The 25,831-nt window shown below is 47.5% G+C and overlaps 1 protein-coding gene across 2 annotated transcripts; it reads right to left on the bottom strand.

Annotated features, from left to right (window-relative positions):
* Nucleotides 1–287: 287 nt before the first annotated feature.
* On the bottom strand, nt 288–20,441 carry NDNF (neuron derived neurotrophic factor). 2 transcript variants are annotated; one of them, XM_032186452.1, is made up of 4 exons: nt 20,423–20,441; nt 4,228–4,416; nt 3,044–3,168; nt 288–2,352 (listed from the first exon to the last, which is right to left on the bottom strand). In XM_032186452.1, exons 2-4 carry the CDS (start codon nt 4,413–4,415, stop codon nt 959–961), a joined length of 1,707 nt encoding a protein of 568 aa, XP_032042343.1. In that variant the 5' UTR covers nt 4,416; nt 20,423–20,441; the 3' UTR covers nt 288–958. The 2 variants fall into 2 exon arrangements, with proteins under 2 accessions (XP_032042343.1, XP_032042342.1); XM_032186451.1 differs by lacking the exon at nt 20,423–20,441 and adding an exon at nt 19,331–19,525.
* Between the last annotated feature and the right edge of the window lie 5,390 nt (nt 20,442–25,831).

Genomic DNA, 25,831 nt, shown 5'->3' with positions numbered 1-25,831 from the left:
CAAGAAAAGTTCTGATGTGCTGTCCTGTTCCTCCAGTGTTTCTATCACAGCAGACATGGAGTATGCCACAAATGACCCTCTTTCAATGTCTCCCTTACAGATTTTAACCTCTGACACCAGTAATTCCTTCTGCTGCACTTCAGTCACTTTGCCCCAAAAGATGAAGAACAGCAAAAAAAAAAAAAAAAAAAGGGTGTGTGCTAGCTGAATTCAGTTCAAGTTTCAACACCCCTCTTCTGTCCTCAAGCTTGTTTTTCCCCTTAAAATATAAAGAAAAAGAAACAATATATAATCTAATATTTGTTTTTAATTTTCTGTACAGGAATATAACGTTATGGCAACTTTGTACATGAAATACATACAGTATTTAAACATGAAAATCAGCTAGGTAAGAATTTACATTAGCAATGAAACTGATTCATGTGCAGCCCAGTTAATACTTAGTTTAGATCTGTATTTTAACAGGGAGAGATTTTAATAGTTTACAATCATAGAAACATAAACATTTAAAACAAGACTCTATAAAATAATTTACAGAAACCCTACCATCTACACTGAGAGAAAGGGTGTATGCCTGCATGTCTTGTGTGCGCATAACAAGGTGGATGAATGATTTATCTCAGCCTTTTAAGTATAAAATAATTTAGGAGCAGTTCATGCAATGTGGAAGCAAAGGAGTGCCAGTTCCTTCGAGGTTTCCTGCTACCTCGGACATCTACTGAGCATCACATGTGGGTCACCGGACACATGATAATACAGTTGCCAGATGCTACAGGGAGCACCGGCCCCAGTTCCTTCAAACAATTACTTATGTAAACATAAATATACAAGCTGATATCTTTTCTACACAGTACAAATACAGGTCACAGCTTCTCAGCTGTGCAAGTAGTCAATCCGTATGCTGGGAAGTAGGATAATGTTCAGACCGGAGTTCCCTGTATCCCTGTATGCAGGGGCACTAACAGAACTTTCTCGTTTTCACTAGTTTGCTCTGGTACTTGACAGAGTGCCCTCCATGCCCTATGACATAAACGTCCAGCAGGTAGGACTTGCCAGGCTGCAGGCCCCGAATTGTCTCTGTGGTGACTGCTTTCTGTATATTCTGGCTGTGAAAGTATTTACAGAGAACCTTTTCTGATTTCTTCCTTGTATCTGGACCCAAGCATTGGTTCTGTTCTCTTTTCTTCTGCTCCTCGTTGTAATTGTCGTCCACTTCCTTTTTGTAGATGCAGAATTTGTTTCTCTCCTGTGTGCCAAGCCACGCCACCGTGACTGAAGAACACGTGCGGAGTTTGTCAAAGGCTTTGATTCTTGTATCTTCAGGAAGAGAAGGAAACGACTGCTTGTTAGGCCTTGTTGTTGCCAGGACCTTCAGCACAGAAGCACCTTTTTTGCTTCCTTTCAGCCTAATTAGGTATTTAGCTTTTGCTTTTCCTCGCAGCTGGAACTGCCGTACTCCCTCCACATTTTGAGACAAGAGAAGTTTGCCATCTCTTCTAACTTGGATCTGAACAGCATCCAGACAGGAATGAACAGAAAAGGTGACCTTCTGGTGAGACGAAACAGGAGCAAACCGTAGAAATTTGGCTCCCTTCCTCTTGATGAATACGTCTGTAACTTTGCCATCCTTCAGTTCGACTGTTTTCTGCTTAGCCTCCTCCTTTGTTCTAGCAAAGGTGCCAACATATGCAGTGCTCATGTTAGTGTTAGTGTTTACTGCAAACATGTCAAAATAGTACTGTGTGTCGGGTTTCAGGTCAGACACTGTGAAGATGTTCTTGTTCCCGATACAAACTTTGTGCAGGTCAACTCTCGGCTTTGAGGATGTTTGGCGCCCAAACTTTGATGATGATTTTAGGAAACCACGTTCTTTGCCAGCATTGTTGTCTGTGGGGAAGCCAAAATGGGCAAAGTCGAATGGACTGAAATCCAGACCTGGCTTTGGAGCCATCATGAAGGCATCATCAGAACTGAGTTTGGCTTCAACAGCACAGAGGCTTTTGAAATTGTGTTCTTTATTGATGACTATGCAATATTGAATTGGCTGTTTCAGTAATGAGGCCGTGGGACTCGGTTTCCATGCCAGTGTCACTGTTGTACGTCCCAGAGAAGTGACATCAATTCTGGGATCATAAGGTAATTCAGGGTAAGGTTGGTCAGATTCTGGAGTAGTAGTTGCATACACTTTAAAATGTGTATCCTTCTCTGTTGACAGCAGGTCTAGTTGGTACAAACCAGAAGGGGAACTAGAGGACACAAAATATTCAACATCGTTGCCTTTGTAAGAGAACAGCTCTGTGCCTTCTTCATTAGTAATCTGCTGTTTCTGTTGCTCAAGAGGTTCTGGTTCACCTAGATTATAAGCACAGAAAAACATTTGTAGAGACACAATCCAGGAATAAGAGAAAACAAAACTAACAGACACAAAATAGAAGTGTGAGATGAAAATGAAAGGTTGTATCTTCTGAGGAAGATGTTACCGTAGTTCTGTCCTATCAGGCACAGTTTGGCACTCAGGTTAAAAACACATGTAATAGAAATTGCACTTTTAATTGCACATTAATGGAGTTGTGTGGATGGTGGCTTTCATCTTCCACTAGACTACTCCAAGCACCCAGCTTGGATGTGCCATACTGTTCCCGGGATGAACTGTCTCTGCTGCCTGTTTCCCGTCATGTTTCTGAGCCCTGCAACAATACCAATCCTGCCTCTCCCACTCTTATCTTGTGTGCACAGCCCACAGCAAAGCCCCCAGTGAAACCAGGCTACTCTGGGCAAATAGTTTGTTGTGGCAGCATCCAGTGTACTCTGTAACTATAACCTCAGCTTTTGTTTTTACTTTTTTACAATGCTTTTCCTTCCCAATGTTGCTACCTACTGACAGTTTCCTGCACAAAAGCAGGACTAGTGCTGAAGATCCAAAGATCATACAGATGGACCTGCTGTGACACTCAGCATCACACTGAGACTGGCCTGAGGAGCTTTGAATACAGGAGAAAAGTGTAACTCTGAGGCATAAGGAAAGTCTTTGATGGTTTAATACCTGAACCTTCTCCACTGGCTTCCTCTGGGAGTTCTTGCACACTCAGTTTCCACTCCAGGGGGGCATCACATGGTGTCACTGTCACTGCTAGAGGTGTGTTGTCCTCTTCAACCACAAAGAAGTACCTAGGGGAAGGTTAACAGAGCTATAATGTCAGTATATCCTGGTGGCAGCCAACTGGCAGGGACTGACTTTACATTATCAAGGCTGACCTTGGTAGGGCAACAGAGGCAAAAAATGTTACTTACAGGCAAGCATGTACAGAGGGAATATAGAAAGTCTGTCAGGTGAAGGCTAAGGAGGTGAGGGGCTGAGGTCCCCCTGCCCGCACTGAGCTGCAGAGCTCACAGTGCATTTTTCATGATATGGCAGAGGGGGTTCTGGCCTCCTGCCCTTCTCCCTCATCAGTTTCACTCTTTGCCCCTACACTAACCATGTACAGAATAAATGGCTACAAACGTACAAGTGAGGGAAACGGGGGTCTCTCCTGGAATGTAGGGGTAAGCTCTTCAAAGCAGGACACGTTTTTTTTTATATGTCCAGGTAAGAGCCCTAGAAGCACATACAGGCACATGCACATTCAGCTGTCTCCCTGTGTCCTCCCCAAGTACTATGTGTCACTAATTGTAAAGTGTTCCTCATTCACAAAGGCTTAAGGAGGTGTGTGGTATGTGGAGGACAGTAGCATTTCTGCTGTTCCCTGAACCCTTTGGAGCCCTGATTCCTTTTCCAGACTAACCTTGGTATTTTCTGACCCACAGGGCTGGGAAGAGGGGCAACCAGGCCAGAGTTGTCTTGCACTGCTTCTTTAAAGCACAATATGAAATAATGAAGAGAGACAAGTGTGGTGAGGTTAGCCTGTAGTTTCTAATTTCTTTCCCCCTCCCTTTGCATCCAGACATGGTTAGTGGCCCCACTTCAGGGAACTTCTGTGGTCTGTGGGAGCTCTGGGCTGATACCAGGAATCACACAAAATGCACAGACCCTCAGCTGGGGAGGCTAGACTGGGATGGAGACTCACACAGTTACTTACTTCACCAGCCAGAGCACTGGCATTTGTATTTCATGCAATAGAACTTCATAGAATTTCTCTTATTTGGATTCAGTTTTGGTTTCAAAACAGACAACAAATAAATCTGCTATCTTCCAAGTACAATGACCTTACTTAAACTGGGCAGAAATACCTTTTAGGTGTGTCTCTGAACAGGTAGCTGCTAATTTCGGCTCCATCTGGGACGACTGAAGAATCATGAAAAAACGCTTTGTCCCGAATCTGCATCTGGAAGAGCTCCTCATCTCTGGTAGGCAACTTCTGCGTCCTGGAGCTGAGTGGCAGCAGCAGCAAGAGCAGCGGGCAGTGAAGCAGGAGCATCCTGCAGCAACGACAGGGATCCCCTGGTGAGAGCTGAGCCACACGTGCACAGCAGAAACTGCCCCCACCTCATCTCATGCCGCTCAAGGGAGACCACAGTGAAGCACAGGGTTTAGTCATGACCTGTTCGTTCACGAGCTCAGCTAGACGCAGACCCACTTGGCTCCTACAGCTGATTTAACACTGCCCAAGAGCTTACGACAGTCTTCAACCAACCTTTAGACCCAAGCTGCAGAGTATGGCGGAGTTTAGCAAGGAGGTATGAGTTTGAAAGGCTTATTCCACCACTGAAATTAATGCATACCTACAAGGATGTTGCATGCCCTTTATGTTTTACAGGAACTTTCACAGTACTGCCACATGAGCACTGGGAATATGTGTTGTAAGGACCAAACTTGCATTGTCAGAGCTCTTGGATAAAGTATGTAAATAAGATTTTTCCATCTCAAACTATAATTGAAAGCAAGCCCACACAGTGGTTTGAAATTGGGCTCTTTCTCCCCCTGTAACAAAGAGCAAAAGCCTTGAACATACTTTGGTAGAGCTACAGTTTGATGTTTTGCCACAGGAGAAATAGAACTCGCTGGACATGGGACCCAGAGTAAGCACAGAGCAGATGGAGGGCACAGCAACGTCGCTTAGCAGATTTTGGTTGGGCTTCCAGCAATCCTTTGAAAAGTAAATATTTCCAGTGAAATTGCTCTTTATAAAAATAGAGAATTAGGAAAATATGTGATATAAACCCACACATATTCAAAGCACATTGGTATTAGCATGCAATTCAGCAGGGCTTAATCCTCAAGCCTGATGGGAATTGCAAAACACAAAAGCAGAGAATCCCTTACAAATTAGGCATAATAATTCATAATCTCAGCCTTTCATTATTATGTCTACAACTAGGTCAGTAATGACTACCCTAACGTATACAGTGGGATAGACTGCAAATCTCCTTTCAATACAGCAAATGATCTCATACCAATGGCTCTGGCTGGGGTGAGGGGAAACGCAGCCCATTTCTGGTATGAGTACAGTGAGTTTAAACCGCTAAACAATTATATTCCTAAAATTAGAAAAGAAGAAAAAAAAGAGTTTTAGGCCATTACCTAAACTGTGTTAGCCACTGGCTTTGGGGAAAACCGTGGTAAAAACACTGAGCTGGCAGAACAGTTTTATCTTACTTTGCTTGTTGCTACTTGGTTCAGTGTGCACACATGCCCCAGTCCTTATACTGCAGAATAAGTTGATTATTGCTTCATAAGATACTCTTTCTTTTTACCTTTAAAATCAAATCCACTGTTCAGTTGGTGTTTTGTTTTGTTTTGTTTTGTTTCCTCCACACAACCTTTCTCTAGTCTTTTACATAAAAACAGTAAATACAAGACTCCGTGAGAAGTGGCATGATGTATTTTAAGCCATAATAAAATTGGTCTTTTTCAAGCTCTTAAGGAAAATATAAACATGTCCCCCTGAGGGAAGCATCAGTGGCCGCCTCCTTCCCCCTCCTGTGATTGCCTTCTGAAAACCCCAAAAGAGCCTCAGCCCATTATTTATTCGGCGATAACCTCACAACAGCAACACAGGGCTGGGGGATGGCAAGGCTCCGTCACCATAATTTCCCATTTGCAGGGTTTATAACACTTAATCTCCATCACTCAGGTTTTAAATTGAGTATTTCATTATAATTTGAGAGCTTACTGCAGTGCTCTGCCCTAAGGGAGGGAAGGGCATACATGGCTTTACCTAAGACGTAGCTGCTACTTGCAGTCAAATCATGGTTTGTCTCTCCCAGTGTTTGTCAAAGTTTATCCTGACCAGCTCCTTACCTAGATTTGGATGACAGCAGGCATACTTTGTTGAATTCAGACCAAAGTGTTGATACTGATCACCAAAGGCAATGACATTTGGCCTTTCAGAGCAAAGATCCTAAGTCAAAATACTGTCTGACTCGAGTCACCGAAGTCAGCAGAAATCTCCCCTCATAGGACACCAGACGAGCTCCGTGTGCTGCAAAGCACTGTTTATTGACTTTTCACGTATTATTGTTGGCCAACAGGGAAGAAATTCTTTCTAATTTATACACACCAGCTACAGCAGATTATTTGGTTAGGTAAGAAACACGGATGCTTTCTGCAGACCACGTCCTCCACGTGAACCCCCTGAAATTGCAATATCGTATATTCTCACAGTCTGCTCCAGTGCAGTGTAACCGTTATTAAAATAAACTACTGATTATAGGACTACCCAGGCTAAGCTTCACTTCTTAAACAATCTTACTAGCTAATCCACTTTAAAAACTGGTAGACAGTGTTTCTCTCCCCAGTAACTGTTGCAGTGTAGCGAAAAGGTAAGGATTTGTCTGTGATTCCTGTAACTAATTGTAAAAGTGCTTCAGCTTAAACTTAACCACAGAAGATATGTAAAGGTTAGTCCTGTGCTCCCTCCCCAGGCTAGGAAGGCAGCACCGGCCCATTTTATATGTGAAATAGCTTGTAGAATCATCGACTGCTAACGAAAGACAAGCCTTTTATAAACTTGGTTCCTTTACAAGCAAGTAGGATTTTGAGTGCCTTCATTTTCACATATCCAACCTCTGAGACTTAAAACAGAAGCAATTTTCACACATGACACTTCCAAAGGTGGGACACCTAAATAGCAAAGAGGCACTGAAAACTCACCGAGTTTTGGAAAAAACTGCTGTCAGCATTATACCACCCTTTCACATATGTTAATAAACATATTTTTTATTTATATATATTTTTTGCAGGGCACTGATTGATTTCACATAGTTTTAAGCTAAATCCTCTACAATTCACTCACACAAAACACCAAGAAAAAAGCATTTCTTTGCCCCATCTTTCCTTCTGGATAAGCTCACCCTGGGCAATGACTTTGACAGCATCCCCCCAGAAATGTGTGCAGTGCCTGTGAGCACAAGCACAATCCCACCCCACTCCTGAAAACGTCCGACCAATGTTCCTATTTTCTTGGTGCCACATGGTCCAAGCGTGTTTTATTTTTTGAATGCACATACTGGCCCCAACCCTGCCCCCTAAAGCTCACACACGACGTGAAATACGCTGTGTGATTTTTGTTCTCCAGACTGTGCCACCTCCTGAATGTCTTTTGTTCCCTCTTCCACGAGTTCACCTTGTTTTCTTTTCTTTTAAACTCAGAGTCAATATTTTATTGATATATTCCTGCTGACTGGAGGGATTTGCCTGCTGTTTATCACTGAATTTAAGAAAGAGCCAAAGCAAACAGTCCTAAGTGAAATAATAAGCACTGCTCGCCTTCTCCAGGATTGCAAAAGTGCCCTCTAACGGCCCGTCCCCACTGCTCGCGTCCTCCCCAGCCCCTCTCCTCCACAGGGTCCAACACCCAGGGGCCAAGGCCTGCTCCAGCCCCCAGGGCAAGGTGACAGCCATGGGCTAGCAGAGGAAGAGGCCACGGGGCAGCTAGCTGCGGGCCTTTACCTGAACAGGGAGAACAGAAGCAGGTGCTGAGAGCTTGGAGTGGGGCGTAATGACCTCCAGCGCCTCAACACATGCTGCCTTACCAGGGGCATTGTGATTTTTTTTTCCTTCTGAAAGTAGAAATAAATAAAAGTCTGGCCATTTTGTAAACTTGAGCTGTGAGCATACACGTGAGAATTGTCATTACATTGGATTGGAACTGATTACAATTACACTGATTACAATTCCCCCCTTCCTTCTGAGCGACTTATGCTCGAGCAGGGAATCTTCCCAGCTCTCCCACACCCCATTTACACACACTCCGACTGGCCTCCAAGACATTCCCATCCCTAACTCCATCTATATGAAAGACCTGCAAATATCTAGGCAGACAGTAATTACAAGCCAAAACGGAGAGGCTAACAGGATCTGCAACTGGCTGCATTTTCGCATTCAGGGACAAATCAGCTTTAGCTCTCAGGCCATCCCCACAGTAGATGGAGGCAGGCCGGGCAAGTCCTCCATTGGAGGCCGGAGGGAGGCAGCAGGGCCACAGAGCCACCCGTGGTCACCTCTGAGCACCTCAGCCTGTCCAGAGCATTCTCTTGCCTTCGTGACTGTCCATGGGTGACTGTCAAGGACTTGCAGTAACAAAACAAAAAGGGCCTGGGTTTATTTGAAGCAAACGCATCTGGAATAAGTGAAACCTAACATTTGATTACAGAGAGCGGAAAGTGCACGACTGTAATTTAGCAGGGATCACTTCAAGGCACTGCCTGCCACAGTGCCTTTGTATTGCATTTTCATTTTCTTGTGTGGATGGTTAACTTTTTTTCCACCTCACTCCCTGTTTTTAAACTCCACTGCATTAGGGTTTTTTCAGTTGTTTGCATTACCCATGCTGCATCTCATAATGAGTCTGTAGATTTATTGACCTGATTTAAGTCTAGCTTTGGAAATGAAAGGGCATTGTGTGACTTCTTTGACTTATAGGAATGCTGCAAGTAAAGAGTCTGTAAGCTTTTCCATTACAAACTTCACTTCCAGAGATATACAACACAAATATACGCACCTCAGCATACAGAGTTATCGCCTCAGACACAGAGCAATTTAAAAGCGCCTACCAATTTCAACTGTAATATAATTATTTTTGATGTGTAAAGAATGAAAAAATAATGCTTTTGAAATTTTTAAGTATTTATTGGGAGCTCATTTATTTGTTTGTTACCAAAGGGGAAGAGTGAAGGCACGGCCTTTAATATTTGTGTTTCCCTAAAGGGTCTGGAAAACATTTGGTATGCCTTTCATATTGTTGTTGTTGTTGTTTGTTTGTTTTTAAAAGGAAAAAGCCGTGCTCCAGCAGGCTTGCTGCCTGCTGCTGCTTTGCACTGTGCCAGAAGTGCCAGCCTACGACCCGAAGGTCATGGTCCCATCTAGGGACAGGGGGCAAAGTAGAAGATGGGCGGGTGCATCACCCGCTCAGCCCACCAGAGCAGAAACACTTGTGTGGGGTGCTGCAGCTGGCAGGGAAGGAGCACTCGTGCCGTTGTGCCCCAAATCCCTGGATTAACGCTCCCTAAGCACGCATGGACATGACAGACACTAATGGTGCCTTTGAAGCTATTAGGGTCCACCCTGTCAATTAATTATCTGTGGGGTAACTGACCGCCTCTTGCAATTCCAGTTCAATCCAGCGTTTGCCTTTGCTGGAAGTATTGTTTTAGCAGAGCAAATCACAGTAGCATGGGAAAACATCCAGCTATGCAGAAATAAGACCATATGAAGAAATACGGTTACGTTTTCATCAAATCTTAATGAACAACAGTGCTGATGAACTGCAACTTATGGGAGAGGTTAACTCTGAAGGGGTAATACTGTAAAATGTGGAGCTGTCTCAAATTAGACATGTTGAAAAGCAAACATACTCAGGGAGATATGGTATCAAAAATCAAATTTTACATGGACTATTTTGTTTCCAAGCTGAGACGTATTTATTTTTCCACTTTTAGTGGAAACAGATTCAACTGTGATTACATCGGGATCGCCATCCTGCAGCGAGCAGTAGTGGGATGCTTCAAAAAACCCAGCTGAGCCAGGAGATCCCAGCTGGGACACTTGAGGAAATGCCTGGTAGCTCTCCTCCTCCTGTCAGTCACTGCCCACATACCAGCTCTTCACTCTTCACAGCCACTTCCACCCACGGGTGAGTGTCAAAAACAAACAAACAAGGAGTCCCCAGCGACCTCTGGTACAACATCCAGTTGTTCCCTGATACCTCTGTTGTGAGGGCACAGGAAGACGTGTAGCCTACTACTGGCAGCCAAGTGCTGCAAGACGTGGGTGGAAGCCTGCTGCACGCTTGACCCCAAACCACACTTGATTGCCCTTCACAACTCCAGCATAAATTGGCCTTGTGGCTGGCACCATACCTGCTTGTTCTTCTAAGCCCTCCCAAAATGCCCAGACAGCTAAATGTCCTCCACAGAGACCACAAGTAGGGTGACACTGCTACAGGAAGATCCTTCTGCAATAAACACCAATTTCAGGCACTGCATCCAAAGCTGAATGCACAGAAGGGGAATTTTTCCATTGTCTCAGCAGGGTTTGAGCCCCAGTAGGAAAAATCACATGGGGCAGAGAAATCTGAGTTTGCACAACTCCAGACCATTTAAGATAACCAGCTCTAAACGCCACGTAGCTCTACAACAAATCTTTCATCACAGGATCTCGAGGTGTTTTGTAAGAGAGAGCAATTATTATCCCATTGTTACGAGCAATAAAAGTGGGGCAGCAAATTTCCTTGTTCACGGAAATCCCAATATAATCCTTTCCTTTAATCACTAAACAATAGCCACTTTCTAAGGCCAAGTCCCTGTGCCTTGAGCATGGCTGTGCGAGTGGATGTTGCTGCCTGTCCGTAATGAATTTCAGCAAGAGGATTAGCAGGGAGGAGCACGCCCTGACAATTACAAACTACAGCCAACACCAGCAAATTGCTGTTTGGTACAAAGTTTCCCCGTGCTTCCCTATAATAGCTCCAAATGACATCACAAGCAACGGCCCCTGCCAAAACCCTTATGAGACGAGGGTGGCTGGTGTGTCAGGGGAGGACAGAAAGCAGAACCGCAGCTTGGGAGCAGGATCGAGTCCGTGCATCTTCATACTGCTGGGGCTTGAGCTGAGAGACCCTCGGAGAGCTCTGAATTGCCATCAGTGCGCTGTAATCGCTCATGCACTTCTTTCCTTCCACTTTTTGATAGATGACTTAAAAAAAGGGGAACATTTCTTACTGCTTTGCAGTTCCTTTGGGCATGCAGAGGCCGATTCCCTCAGCTTTCATCACAAACAGTTTCTCCAGCATTGGGAATAGCAGCACTGGTGGACACCTCAGAGCAAAGACACGGCGATGGGAATTCACACAGATAGTGCAGCAGGCACCCCAAATGCATTTGCAAGGTTGGATTTTGGATTGTTTCAGTCCAGGAATATTTGTAGATAACTAAACATGGAACGAGGAGCAAATGTAATTTGAGTGGGGATAAAAGCTATTTCTGATCCATTCTGCTCTTTCCCATGTTTTTTCAATCTTATCCTTATTTCCCCTGCATTGCTTGTAGTTACACCTGAATCACATAAACCAGGTTCTCAGCTGACTTTGAAGGAATTACGCCCTTTTTTACTGGTTTGAGCTTCTAGCCACATATTACTGCTGAGCATGGTACTACAGATTATGCTGACCCTCCAACATTTCCAGCTCCTCAATTATCATCAGAATCCTAATTTTCCAGTGTAATTTATTGGCCAAAATTGGATTCCTTTTTAATATTATCTGCCTTCAGCTTTGCTTTAAAGGCATGTAAGAGGAATTTTCCTTCCTATGAATCCTTAATGCACCACCACTAAGGTGCTCTCTCACAAGGACTTGTTACATACCACAGTAACGCTCAGATCCCGTGTCCCATTTTCCCTAGCTGGAAAAGGGTTGCTGCAAATATGTAAACATTTGTAAAGCCTCTGAAAATAGAAAGTACCAAATGTAGTGCTGATGGTACCTATATTGAAATATTCCCATTCTAACCCACAGGGAAGGGCTTCCCAGGGCCCAGCAGGGGCACCTGCCCCACGATGGTCTTTGCCATCCCCTGAAGAGCACCTGCACTGTTTCCTCGGCACAACGCCAGCTCTGTCAGCTTCTTTGGAGGCTGCGCGTGGATGTGAGCACAGGGAGGCTCATCACAAGTGGCTCACATCACGGGGGGACAATCAGCCTTTCTTCTGCACCCTCGGTTTTGTAGACTGCATGGGAAAGAATGAGAAAAAGCAGCAATATTCACAATAGCTAGATTTTCCCAACTGACCTTTATCTCCTTAGCATCTTGCTTAAAAAATAGAAATTAAAAAAAAATAATAATAAAAGGCAATTCAGACAGAGGGCAGCTCAGTAAACTGAAAATTGCTGGCCATAGAAGCTAGCTGCACTTGACTTAGCTACCTGTGGCCACACTGTGCTGCCCATCATTTTGACTAATACCAAAGAAAATCTGACCTTCTCCTTACCCCAAACACCTGACCTTCACACAGTGGCCATCAGGTGAGGTTAATACTGTCCAGGCCCAAGCACAGAGGCTCCAGCCCTGGTTTCCCAATCCCCTCGCCAGTCACTGGGACACACGAAAGCAACAAATACAGCCAAGGCTCAGGAGAAAGCAGGGACCCATACGGTATAGCATGGCAGCGCTGGGTGCAGCCAGTGTCATTTGGCATCTCCAAGGCTAAGGAACCATGCCCAGAGAAAGTGTTAGACATACAGACCTGCCTACGTGTGCATCTTCCTCCTCTTTCCTAGTAAGACTGCTTAGCTTTGGTTCCCTTCATTTTTTTGGAGGGTAGCAGGGTGAGGGAAGAGAGCACTGGGATTGCCCGTGTGTCAGTGCAGAGGGTGTGAGCAGCCCCTCTCCAGCACTGGGCTGGGCTCTGGCTCCCCGGGATGCCCACATCCTGGCCCACCAACACCACGGGGCTGGCAGACCCTCCCAGCCCTCCTGCTCTCGCCCAGCAACACTTGCAAAGGGGAGTTACAAACAAAGCAGGTTCCAAGTGTATTTGGGAGCTGCCGGGCTCTGGGTGGTTGTGCAGCAGTTTCTGCTAAGCAGCTCAAGCCACGACCTTCTGCACGATCAAGCTGAAAAGTTTCCAGCGATGCACTCTCAAATCAAAGTACCAGGGGAGCTTCAAACCCCACCAGGGCCAGCTGCAGAGCTGTGATATGGGATTTGAGAAATGGCTTACTGACAGGGCAGGCTCCAGCCCCACGCCATGGCTGGACCAGTGTTTGTTTGTCCAGCCGGGCAGGCGAAAGGTCAGTCCTTCATCTCGGCACCGCGAGCCAATGCACAGGGAACACATGTGGGCAGGTAGGTCGGGCTGCCACGGGTGAGCGAACATCCAAACAGCCCCACAGCCTTCTTACGGCCACCAGTCCTCCTCCCCTGGTGGGAGAGAAGGGAAGCAAGAGGGAAGAAAAGGAAAAGGGAGTGAAAGAAAAAGGAAGAAGGGATTTCTGCATTAGGAGACGGCTGGAACGCATGTCAGGGGACCTTCCCTTTCCAAAAGCAAAAGGCACAGTGAGAGATGTGGCATGGGAGCCAGGCTGCCTTCTGGGGGTGCTGCTTTGATGGCATGGAGAGAAGGTACAGCTCGAGGACAAAGCATCATTTCAACATCACCTTGAACGCTGCACTGCATAAGCAAAAAGCCATTCACTCAAGAAACCACCCGCCCTTTGGTGTTTTATCCACACAAGGCACTTCAGCAGGCCAAGGAGGTCTAGGCTATTTTTTTTTATTTTTTTTTGGAGTGGCGTGGGTGGGTATTTGTGGCTCAATTTTCAGGGAAAGAAAAACCAGCTCGGGTGGGTGCTGGATACCCATCAAGACGTAGTACCTCTGCCTGTGCCGCTGAGCTGGCTTTGCCCCTGCAAGAAGCTGAGCAGCGCCCAGCTGCAGTTTCAGGTACCAGCACTTCGCCTTCACGTAGCGCGGGATCCAACGTGGCTCAGCCCAGGGAAACTGCAAGCAGCTGCGGGATGTTTCAGCCTACTGGAAGCACATATCACCAGGATCTATGTGTTTGGCATTTCCTAGTTAAAGCACTGATTGTTGGGGTTTTCTTACAGCCCTGTGACCGCGTTTTCTTAAATGAGTGGGGATTGGAGTGAGCACCATAACTTAACGTAGCACGCCTCCTGCCTTGAGCCTGCATCCCTGCTGTCACACGCTGACAAGGGGTGTCTTACTCGCTGCCTTAAGATACTTGGTCAATTCAAATATTAAAAGACTTTAAATCCAAGCTTTGCTTTGTTCACATGGTGTGAAAGGGTCTTAAAAGCAGCTTATTTTTCATAGGACGTATTATTTCAACTATTGTGCTCTAACAGGATTATAAAAGTTTTAATTGACTGACAGTAAATCTTCCCTGCAAAATTGCAACTTTAATACCTCCTAGGACTGTTAGGATTTTATTCATTATTCCTCATTACTGAAAAAACAGTCGGAGAGCGCCCCTAGGGTTTTCCCCAAATAAGGAGGAGATCCTATTAGTTCCTACAAATCACACTGAAGTAAGTAACTCTCCTCATGAGGAAAAACCCACGGAGAGTTACATGCAGCTTTAGTAGCCAGAGGAACAGCAAGAATGTCGCTGACACTGCTTGAGGATGTTTTCCCTTGCATCCAGAGAGCAGCTGGCAGCTCTGGGACGCTTGGCTTTCCTGCATGACCACCAGCCCTGTCTAAGCAGCACAACTTGCACCAGGCCCTCCATATGCTCAGACACATTTCGACTGTTTCAATATAAACAAATCAGCAGTAAACCTGGTACAACTTAACGAAGCAGCAGGAGAAGGTGAGCTCGCCTTTTGCTGCTACCCTGGCTGCTTTGTAAAAACCCTCTCCTCTGAGCAATCCCTGTATCCAGAACCTGCGATCCGCCTGCAGTACAGGCAAGGTTAAAAGTGAGAAAGATGAAAAAAGCATAATTCTCACCCCAATAAAGCTCCAACCCTTAAAAAAAAAAAAGAAAAGGCAATGTGCTTAATTAAGAGAACAATGCTTTTCCCCTTTCCCCCTGCAAACCGCAGCGGAAGCGCCGCTCCCGGCAGCGTGTCACCTCGTGAGCGCGCGAGGGTCACACGGAGGGGCACTCATATCCGGACCCGCAGAGAGGGGGATGAAGTGGGAAAGAGAAATTATTGCCTTTCGCTTTCCAGGTGCTCTCAGCAAGGACCACTGCTTCTTATCTCGGCTGTCACGCAATCAGCAAACATCTCTCCAACCGCCACGTTTAATTGTCCTAAAAGCAGCCCGGTCCTGTGGTACCACATCCCAGGGCAGGCTCATGCTCACCAAAACCAAACAGCCCCGCATGCTCTGGAGCTGCCAGCGTGTGCGTGCATCCCTCCGGCAGGGTAGTGCGTGCACCTTTTTGTTCAGCAAAACACAGACAGGCTGGGGGGAATGCTCTCATACCACCAGGCCCACCACTTGCTTGAGCAGCATTTAAGAGCTGAGCACAAACCCCAAACCTGTCTTATAAAACATCCCTGAGAAAATTAACACCTTTTTGGTTGAAGTTACAGTATCAGCTATCTCGCACGTGGACTGGCATGTCCTACATGACCTGCATGCTCCATGAAGCCATCCATGTAAACAGATTTTCCACTGGTTCCTGTTACAGCTCGGTGCTAACATTCATCTTCCCCCAGCACAGCAGCTGCCCTCGTGTGCTGTGAATTGGAGAATGAATTCTGAAAGAACAAACTTCTTTTTAATATTGGCTCTCCGCGTCCCTCTTAAGTTATTTCCTCCTTTAGGCACGTTCTCCTGGAGTTATGATTTATCACCCTGACCTGTTTCCCAATCTAAGGGCAAATACTTCCTCTCCTAATGACATCTAGTTAAAGTTTTCAAGCATAACATCTCCTCAGCCTTCACAGCTCCTCCTGTCAGCGTTAGCTTATTGGAGCAGTTTTCTCAGGCAGAAACGATTGCTGCTTGGTCTAACAAGGAGTTTTGTTGTGGAAGTAGCACACTCTCAGTCACAATGCAAAACAAAGTTTGGGGAACAGAGCTTCCACAAGCTTTTTTGTGATTTATCCAGGAGGATGCCCACTTTTGTTTAATAGAGCTAAAGCACTACTCGAGTCCTCTCTCACTCATCTTACCCAAGGTTTTTCCTTTCCTCTAACATAATTCATGTCCCTTCTCTACTCACTCCTGCTTGGGCAGCACCCGCAGCCCCTCCATCATCCTGACGGGCCATACCCTCAGTGACAGCAAAACATGCAGCCCCGTAGCACTCACCGTTGCACCACCCTGGCTGTGAGCAACGCAGATGTCAGGGGCTCTCTGCATGCATGCGAACCTCACCCCAAGCATATACATCCTGATGCAAAGCCCATCAAGGTGATCATCCCCAAAGGCACACCAGGCACTCCCAGCAGCAGGCGCTCCCTTCTACCAGCACTCACAAGCCCCCTCCCTCCCCTCCTGAGGTGCGAGGCCCTTCACCCCAGCATCCCACACTCCTCTTCTCTGCGTTTCGTAATCAGGCAAGCAAAAAGCAAGCCAAGCCCCAGCGTTGTGTTAACTCCTTATTAAAAGCCCGGATGGCAGCCTGAAGCAGCTACACGGTGCCCCATGCCAGCAGCGTCGGCTGCTTTGAGCATGCTGAGCGAGGAGCGTGCACATCTCACTACGCTGCCCTTAACGCAGAAAACGTGCTCATTCTGCAAGGCTGCAGGGAAACCTGGCACCCAGAGGGTGTCCGCAGGTATAAATGAGCAAATTTACCTTCTGAGAATAGAAAACTTAAAACCAAAAAGGCAGGGAATGAAAAGATAAATACCCACTTAGCAAAACGAAATAAAACCAGCTCTAGAAAGAGGCGAGATGCTGAAGGAGGCCTGAAATAGCCCCTTGAAAATAGTGAAGTAATGGGCTTACAGTTTTATTATTCACATAAAGTTTAGTGACTTCAAAACGAAGGCGAAGCCAAACACGACTTGTTATCCCCCTGAAATCTGCGCTGTAACTGAAGCCAGTGCCCAGATGTTCTGCGGTAAAATCTGTCGCTTCGCTGCAAGAAAGCCCCACGTACCCTGACAGACGCTCCTGGCTTGCCTTCGTCCAAGCCCACTTAGATTCTGGATTATTTTTCTAGCAATCTTTTAAACTGCCAGGGGAAGCATAAAAGGTGGTCTCCTGCGAAACCGTTTGATACCATCTTGAAGCGTAACCGCTTGCAGAAATAAATCAGGATTTCTTTTTAATAAACTGTTTATTACGAGCCTTTCGGAACGTAAATTGTAGAAGACAAAGCAGGGGCTGAGTTTAATAAACATCTCATCTCGTTGTACATACCAAGGCAGGAGACCCTGGCACACTGAGACCGAAGCGCCCGGCAAAGCAGCTCCGGCACCAACAGGGCCACGGGGCAAGCGGCACCAAAACCCAACCGAGCCTCGCACTCGGGGAAGCCCCCAGTCTCCAAGCACAGTGCCGGGACCCCGTCTTCCACCCCCGGGGCCTTGTTTCCTACCAAAAACTGGAGCCGTAGGCCGGGAGCTGTAAACGTCGGAGGATCAGCGAGTACGTGGCGAAGGCATCTGAGCTTAGCAGAGAACGCGGCGCAGGCGTTACGTGATTTTGAACAGCTTGCTTGACAGTTTGCACCATATTGTATTTATAAACATTGGGGAAACCAAAATGCTTTTCCTCGGTGTTTCCGAAGGAGTCATCCACAACAAAACAGACGTGCAGGGCGAGCCCACACATCCCAGCATGAAGGCGGTTCAAATTATAAAAAAAAAAAAAAAAAAAAGAAAAAAAAAAAAGAGGCCCCTATTAATTTCAGCAGGGTCACTCAGGCGAGTAATTGCTCAGCATCCCACGCGGCGCTCGAAGCCCCCAGCACCTCGCGGCCACCCAGGCCCAAATTCACACGGGCTTGCGGTGCGAGGTGTCGGGGCCAGTGACACCGGACGCATGGGGACCCTCGAGGTGGGAAAAGGAGCAGGCTGGGGAAGGGAGGATTATATCGGGGGCATTACAAAGCTTTCTCCAATTACAAGGGGCTCGTTATCTGCTGGCTGGGAATGCCAGCCCGCAAGGAGCGGGTATCGCTCTCTAAACGGAAGGAAGCGCGGCCACAGGACCCCAAATACGCCCCCGCGGTGCACATGGGACATGTGGTGCACCACGGCTCATTTCTGATGCTGGAAATAGAACATGAAATCTCTGTGTTGAAAAAAGCCCTCTCCTCCTTCAAACACTAACAAGTTTTGAATTCTACACATTGCTCTGCGTGCTCCAGAGACCCTCAGCAGTACTAGAAAGCCGGCCTCGGCAGCTCTCCTCTCGCAGGTATGCACTTTGCTACGAGGCAGGAGAGCGGGGCAGGGAGGATGAGGCACCCTGACAAGCAGCACTCCAAAACGCCATTCCTCAAGTAGTTAGGAGCCAGCCACTTCCCAAGCAGGCGAGTCAGAAACACCAAGTTTTTCTCCCCACTCCCTTACAGCACAGCAAAGCCTGCTGACAACGTGTAATGCCCAAGCACCCTTTTTTTTTTTTTTTTTTTTTACGGAAACCAGGTTATACCCGAGACAGCTGTGCCTTCCAAGCGTCACTCGCACATAAATCACTCTCCACAGCCACCCAGGGAGGAATTCACCCTCCAACCCCGCTCACCTCTTCCAGCTTTACACACCACCAACTCCACCAGCTCTACCAAACGCGCTACCGAGGCCGGACGCCCACCGCAGGCCGCTGCCGGACGGCGGCTGCAGGATGCCCCGACGGCGACACGCTGCCACGTTGGTCACCCAGCATCGCCCGCCCTGGGGACTCTGCCTCCCAGCAGTGACGCCCTGTGAGTGTCTCATGCTGGGGAGGTGAAGGCCTGCGGGAGGCTCACGCTGGCGGGGCGCGGGGATGCAGCACCCCAGGAGTGCCGGCCCTTGGGAGCCCCGCGCTGGCCTTCCGAGGCTGCAAGGCACCAAAGTTGGATCTGCAAGTGATTAAACAGCGCTCCACAGCCATTGTCTCTGTGCTGCCGAAATAAAAACGCAACACACCCCGCGCGCAGCAAACCCCTGCGCTTGCATCCCACCGCGACTTGCCCGTCTACTTTTTTTCGGTAGCCACTTTTTTTTTGTCTGTTTTTCTTTTTTTTTTGTTTTTTTTTTGTTTTTTTTTTGTTTGTTTGTTTTTTCTTTCCCCCTCCTTTAACCCTGCCGACACGAACCGAGACGCTACCGACACCCGCGGTGCCCGGCTCCGGAGGACGAGCGGGGTCTGCAGCGGGCAAGGACGAGGCTGAAGGGGGGGACCCCAAATCCCGCAGGGGCTGCGGCGAGGGGCCGGGGGGCTCCCCGCCGCCTCCCAGCCGGAGCCGGTGCCTTACCTTGCGGCGTCCCGTCCTGTCCTGGCGCTCCCACGGGGGGCGGCGGGGCCCGGCTGTTTTTTTTGTTTGTTTAATTTTTTTTTTTTTTATTTTATTTTTTTTTTCCGGGGTGCGGGGGAAGGCGTTTTCCCAACCCGCTGCAGCGGGGACTGTGTCACGCCCGTCCCTCCGCTCCTTATAGCCCCTTCCCCTACCCACCCCTCCGGCGAGAAAAAAAAAAAAAAAAAAAAAAAAAAGGAAAAAAAAAAATTAAAAATAATCAAAAAATAGAAAGGAGAGGGGGTGGAAAAGAGGTGGGGGGGGGAAGGCGTGGGGGCAAAGTTGGGGGGCGCGCAGGGGCGCGGAGCGGCGGCGCCCGTCGCGTCTCGCTGCTGCCGCCGGGGCGGGCGGCGGGGGAGCCCCGCGGCCGCCCCGTCCCGTCCCGTCCCGCCCCGCTCCGCTCCTCTCGGCCCCGCGGGGGGCGGAGGGGCGGGCCCCGGGGAGCCCCGGCCCTCAGGGCTCCGCGCCGAGCTCCCCCCACGGCTCCCCGAGCCCCCATCAGGGGTCCGGGGGGGTCCGCAGGGATGCCGGGGTCACCGCATCTCGCCGCGGTGGCGGTGCGGTCAGAGGTAGATTTAGGGTTTGGGGAGCCGAGGGGGGGGTTTCTCGGTCTTACCTGCGAGCTGCGAGGAGCGGGCGGAAAGTGGCGCTTGTCATTTAGCAGCAAGGAGGTCTCCTCGCTTTTTGTTTCTTTTTTTGGTACATCGCTCCCAAAAAGCGCCGCTACGTAAGCGCTGAGCAAGTTCTCAGGCAGAGCAGCTGCTGGGCACTGGCCCTGAAGGTAACCGTCCCCTCCCTGCCGCCACATCCTACCTCCGACAACTTGGGGGAGGGAGGGAGGGGGCAAAAATAAAGCACGAACTCCCTTGTTCTCAGCAAGACTGCTGAGCAAATCTGACAGCAAAGCCTTGGGGAAGGGACGCAAATTGCCCTCGCCTGTAGGGCAACAATCAGCCTGGCTCTGCGAAGGCACAAGCCCCAAAAGAGCTCGCGTCCTCAGGGACACGTAGCTGTCCAGGCTGCTGCTAATTGCCATTAGTTACTGCCACTTACCTCCCGCTCCGTCAGCTCCCCGAATAGCCGCTTCTCTCGCTGCAAGCCAGCGAAAAGTGCCCAGGAGACTGCTCAGAAATACAGGTTTCCCGAAAGAAACATGGGATGGAGTCAAGGAGCCCCAGGGGAACCCCCGATCAGTCATCGTTCTCTCTTCACATCCCCATTTCTACGTATTTTACCACTCTATTTATCATTCTCGAATAGGTTCGAGGGTGGGAGTGTGGGAAAGGAGGAAAGAGACGTTTAGGATGAATTTATGCTAAGTACAGGAGAACCCCAAAATACCTGGTGCTGGCGCCCAGCGTCCTGGCTCCTTCCTTTTAGAGGAATGTTTGCCTCCACTCGTGACACCTCAGTAAGAAAAGCAAACAAAAAAGCTCAGCACCTAAATCAGAGAAGATTAAAAGAACACCTAAATCAGTGAAGAAGACCAAGGGCACTCTCGGCAGCTTCCTCCAAGCCTTTGAAGCATGCAGGAGCCTGCAGGGAGCTCAGTGCTCGGGTGAAGGGAGGCAGCTACCTTTGGGTGCCCTGCGTGGCACAACATTATTCTGGGGAGCCCGCGAAAATGGCTGGCTCTGGTTTGAGGTCATTAGAGGTAAAATATTGCTGCCCAGCAAAGGAGCTCTCGGGACCGTGTGCTTTGCACACAGGCAGATTATTTTTAACCTGAGGACAGCTTTAGTGCTATTGTTCTTAGAGGGTATTGCTGTTTGTGATTTCAGTGAGAGCGAGATGACATCCCCTGAATGTGATTTACACAGACACTGACTCTTCTGAGAACAGATAACTGTTTTTTGGAGGCTTGCAGCTCCATCTCTATCAGAAGCGTAGATCGCTGTCGTGATTTAAAGCTCAGCACAGAACTACACTCAGCCAAACAGCTCGAGCACTCTGAGAACAAGATTTGCCCTTCTCAGAATTCACAGAGAACGAAAACACTGAGCCTAGGTCTGGAAGGCAGAGCTGGGAAATAAATGCTGAAAGCTACATGCATGTCTGAGAGGTACTAAGGCATCCAGCTGTATTTAAAAGGAAATCAAACAGTGAAATCCCAAAATAAGGGAAATTCTACCGGGTAGGTGATTCCTGTTAAGTCCATTTCACCGTCCCAGGCACTACCAAAGCACCTAGGAAATCAGAGCTTAGTTAGGCTCCCTAAATGCAGGGATGGTTTCCGTTTGCACAATCTCTGCAGCCAGGAGCAGGTCTCCAGCACGGTAGCTTACAACACCCCAGGCAAGACGTAAAGATTGCAAAATGCAGTTCCTTGCGCCAAGGCAGCAGAACTGAGAAACTGCAGGGGAAGATCAGGAAACTTCTGAGCAACTTGACTTTGGGCACTCATCTTCGCTTTCCGCTCTCTCAGAGGCTTCCAAGGAAGGGAGTTTTACCAGCAGACATGGGCACAGAAATGAATTTCGAAACAGCGATGAGAGCCAAATCACTCATTCACATGTAGTCACAATCTTGTTTGTAGCCGTGGATCATCTACTCAGGGACTGAAACTGTTTTGACTTAAGTGAGCAAATAAATATCCAAAATTTGGAACATCTGTAATTGGTTCGTAAAAAAGACTGCAAACTGTCTGGATAACAATTGCGCTCTTCACTGTTTCACCACCCTGGGAGCCCCTGCTAGAGTGGAGAGGTGCTACCAGAAAACAAGATGCGTGTTATGCATTACGGAGGGAAAAAGGGGAGGAAACTTTTAATAAGCTATCCTGTGAATAAATCTGAATAATAAAGCTTTCTGGAACCAAAATGGAAATCTGAAATTGGATATTCTAGGAGCAGAGAAAGAGGGCTAATTCATCGTATAAATAATTCATTGCAAACTTTAGCACCCGGTGTTGCTGTGCATTCAGGATGGAGGGCAGATGACACTGTGTGTGCCTGCATGTGCGTGTTTAGTTGTGTGCATGTACCATTTTTTTCACCCAGTTACGTGACTCTTGTTGTGATGCAGATCTGAAGATCTGCTCTTGGTAACTCATTGACTCCCATTTGCTGCTGGGGAAAGGGTATTGCTCCCTGTTGACCTCAGACACCAGACCTATCGACCAGTTACGCCTCAGGGGCCGCGATGGGTGCAGGCAATGCAGCAGCACGTGGTGGATGTGCTCTTGGGGGAGGAATGGGCAGGGCCATGGGGGTCTTGGGACACACATGGGAAGCACCTGGCTCACAGGAGCTGCCACTGCCACCTTCCCATGTGCAGTACAAATGACTGCCCAGATGCAGCGTGAGCAGGCACTAAGCTTTCTGCAACCACCCACAGGTAAGTGATGAAGTTGTCTGCCCCAAGCACAGTGGCGATGCTCCTGGCAGTGGTAAAAATGCTGGCACTGATTGCTAGGCTTGGCACGCCTGAGGCTGATCCAGAGATGCCACCCGAAAGGGAGGTGAAGCTTTCCTGCTGCCTGTTGTGCAGCCAGCAGGTGCTGCCTGAAGCCTGGCAACTTGTGAGGGAAAGGAGAGTGCCTTCCAGAGCCTGACAGAGCCCCAGTGCCCATCTTCCCGAAGGAAATGCCCCTGCTCTGCAAGCCAGGGAGTGCCCAGCTCACCTCCACTGAAAGCGCAGCAAGCATCCTGCCGGCGTGGCACTGGCTCCCTTCTCGCCTCCATTACGGCTTCTTGTTCTAATGAGAGACATTTCCTTCACCCTATCTCCAGAGAAAGAAAAATCAAAAGCACATGCAGCAGTTGGTGTGCAGCTTGCAATTTTACTCAGTGTTTCTTCCGCGTCACTTAAAAGTGCTGGTGTGAGAAGGGTAAGCCAAGACACCTCGATGGCAAACCGCGATTAATACAGCCTCACGACACCCTGTTACGTGCCCTCCAGGCTTCGCCCAGCTGCGGTGTCAACTGACGCATTGCCACTGACCCCAAGAAATTACACATGCGGGCTGCTCTTAACTCATTACTCGCCTATTTTATCCAATTATGTTTTATTTATTAAGCTCATTTTAAAATCTCTTGGTGTTGACTGTTTTACACCTCCAGTGCATTCTTTTTAATCCTACTGTTTTATGAACTGATTAATAACGCTCTTTGCTCTGAGACCACAAAGCCAAAACAAAAATCAAAAATACAGTGCTATGGAATCAAGTGGCAAGCCCTGGAGTTTCCCCTAGCGTTACTGAAAAACACCTGCCATTAAACTCCATTGTAGCGCTTGCTTTATTCCCCCAAATTTGACTTTATGTTAGAAAACCAGACTAAAGATGAATGGCTTCCCTGTAAAATGCCAAATCTGCATGTGAAAAATAATGACAAGCAGAGTTCTCATGCTCCAAGCACTATTTCTTCATCATAATTTTATTCTACTGAGAAAAGCGATGCTATTTCACATAATTTAAATAATCTAATCCATTTCCCAGATAAAACTGTTAACAAACCATTGATTTAATCTCAAGTGCCCAATAGACTCCTTAAATTCTAGTGCAAAATATCTGTTCCTCTAATTAAAACAAATGAATTTAATAAAAGAGAATGGGACAATAATTAGATGCAGTATGAACTATAGGCTACTTTGATCTAGAACACGCAATCTTTAATTCTTATGTGACTAGGTGTTCCCACAGACACTTCCCAGACCTAAATTCTTTTTATATTCCTGTCTTCAAAAAATAATTGTTTTCAACACGTCACCGCAAAGTGTTTATTCAAGTCACTGTTTTCAATCACAGTGCTGCGCACTCATGCCATGGAGCCACAAACTCTTCTCCGGGCAACAAGAATCAGCTGTTCAAAAATGGTACTTAAAACTAAATGCTAGCTTTTTTCACTTAATGCTTCTCATGTCCTAAACTTCAGCTATACACACAGCTTCCACCCACAACTCACGTGGACATGCTGCTCACCGTGAAACCTCAGTGCAAAAACACTAGTTGCAATTTTGAAGGCCAATATGATCTCTCCCTTAAGCATTCATCTGTAAAACACAAAAGATTTCAACTTAGGTGGCAGAAAATTAGAACAGATTTGACAAACTGATTGTAGGTTTATCTGGTGACACCTGACAGCGCAGGATTTGCTTTAATACAGGGTAGATCATAGATGTCCTACACAGTTCCCTCCAGGCCCCTGGAAAGTCCATCAACCTCCTCTTCTTCCTCTCCTTCCTCCCTCAAGGTGAAGACAGGGCAGCCTTTGGTATCCTCAGCTCCCATTTCAAGACTCAGATTTCCCTTCTAGTTAGCCATCAGTAAGAAGAAAACAAAATTATAAACTCTACTCAGCAGAAACACACAAACTGCCCTCATGATGACATTTTTCCCTTTACCTTCTCCCAGAAGATCCAGGACCCCCAGCTATGAGTTTAGCCTAAAGATGTTGAGAATTCTTAACATTTTTGTACATCTACTGCATGTAATATTGCTCTGTACAATAGGCATGTCTGCCTCTTGATGGAATAGCCCTTACTGCATAATCAGCAAACACCTGTGATTCCTAGGAAATTGGAATATGCAATTCACAGAAAACACGGAGAGAGGAAGAGGTAAAGGGTCATGTCGGTCATCAGCCAGAGCTTGGGCAGCAGAAACACACCGTTGCAGGGAGAATTGGAAACACATCTGAGCTAAGATTTGATTCTCCTTAATTACTGATACAAACCAAAAAGGAAACGAACTCAGAACCTCCATCTTCCAGGGTGCCCCAGGTTTCAACTTTATGCATTTTCAAAGCCCACACCATGGGCTTTAACAATTTGAAAAGAGATTAAGTTAAGCTCAGGACAACATCTGGCTACTATAAAAACACAACAAGCAGCCATGCTGCACTTAAAGTATACATCCAGCTATGTTAACTCATGGATGCTCCTTTTTTCCTTATCAAAGCATACCCAGTAGCACCAAGCAATTAGCAGCAATGCTCTGTGGGCTGGCATGCACTTGTACAGAGCCGAGCAGGGCTCCAGGCAACAACAGCGTGGGATGGCAAGCTACAAAATGGTTATCCTAATGGCATGGCTGAAGGGAAGTTCATCCTACATGACCTAGAATAAAATACTGACTGGCTGTTCTCTTTCCCATCTCAAACTCTGAAATCCCACGCTATGAGATGGTAGGCCACCTTTCATAGAATCATTAAGGTTGGAAGAGACCTTCAGGATCATCTGGTCCAACCATCACCCTACTGCCAACATCACCCAATTAACTTTGCAGAAGAGGGCTTCGCCCTCATGGCAGCCCTCCAGCACAGGTCTCACCTCCCAGCCCGCCTTAGGAGCACAGGGAAGGGAGTGAAGGGAAGTGGCAGAGAAGGGCACAGGCAGGCTGCTACAACCAAGGGCAGGGAGCAGGAAAGGAGAGAGCCTCGCATCAGCACGGAGACAGCGTGGCACAGCCACCATCATGTGACACCTCCTCCCTCGCACAGCCACCATTTTGCGATGTCTCCT

Source organism: Aythya fuligula, chromosome 4 (genome assembly GCF_009819795.1).
Source record: "Aythya fuligula isolate bAytFul2 chromosome 4, bAytFul2.pri, whole genome shotgun sequence".
Taxonomy (NCBI): Eukaryota; Metazoa; Chordata; class Aves; order Anseriformes; family Anatidae; genus Aythya; species Aythya fuligula.
This window is presented reverse-complemented; position numbering and strand designations above follow the sequence as displayed.

Excerpts from the sequence above, each read along its gene's own strand:
- NDNF (XM_032186452.1), bottom strand. The coding sequence starts at position 4,415 with ATGCTCCTGCTTCACTGCCCGCTGCTCTTGCTGCTGCTGCCACTCAGC. Across the intron at positions 3,169-4,227 it reads TTCAGAGACACACCTAAAAG|GTACTTCTTTGTGGTTGAAG; the intron begins GTATTTCTGCCC and ends ACCTTCCCCTAG. Across the intron at positions 2,353-3,043 it reads AGCCAGTGGAGAAGGTTCAG|GTGAACCAGAACCTCTTGAG; the intron begins GTATTAAACCAT and ends CTTATAATCTAG.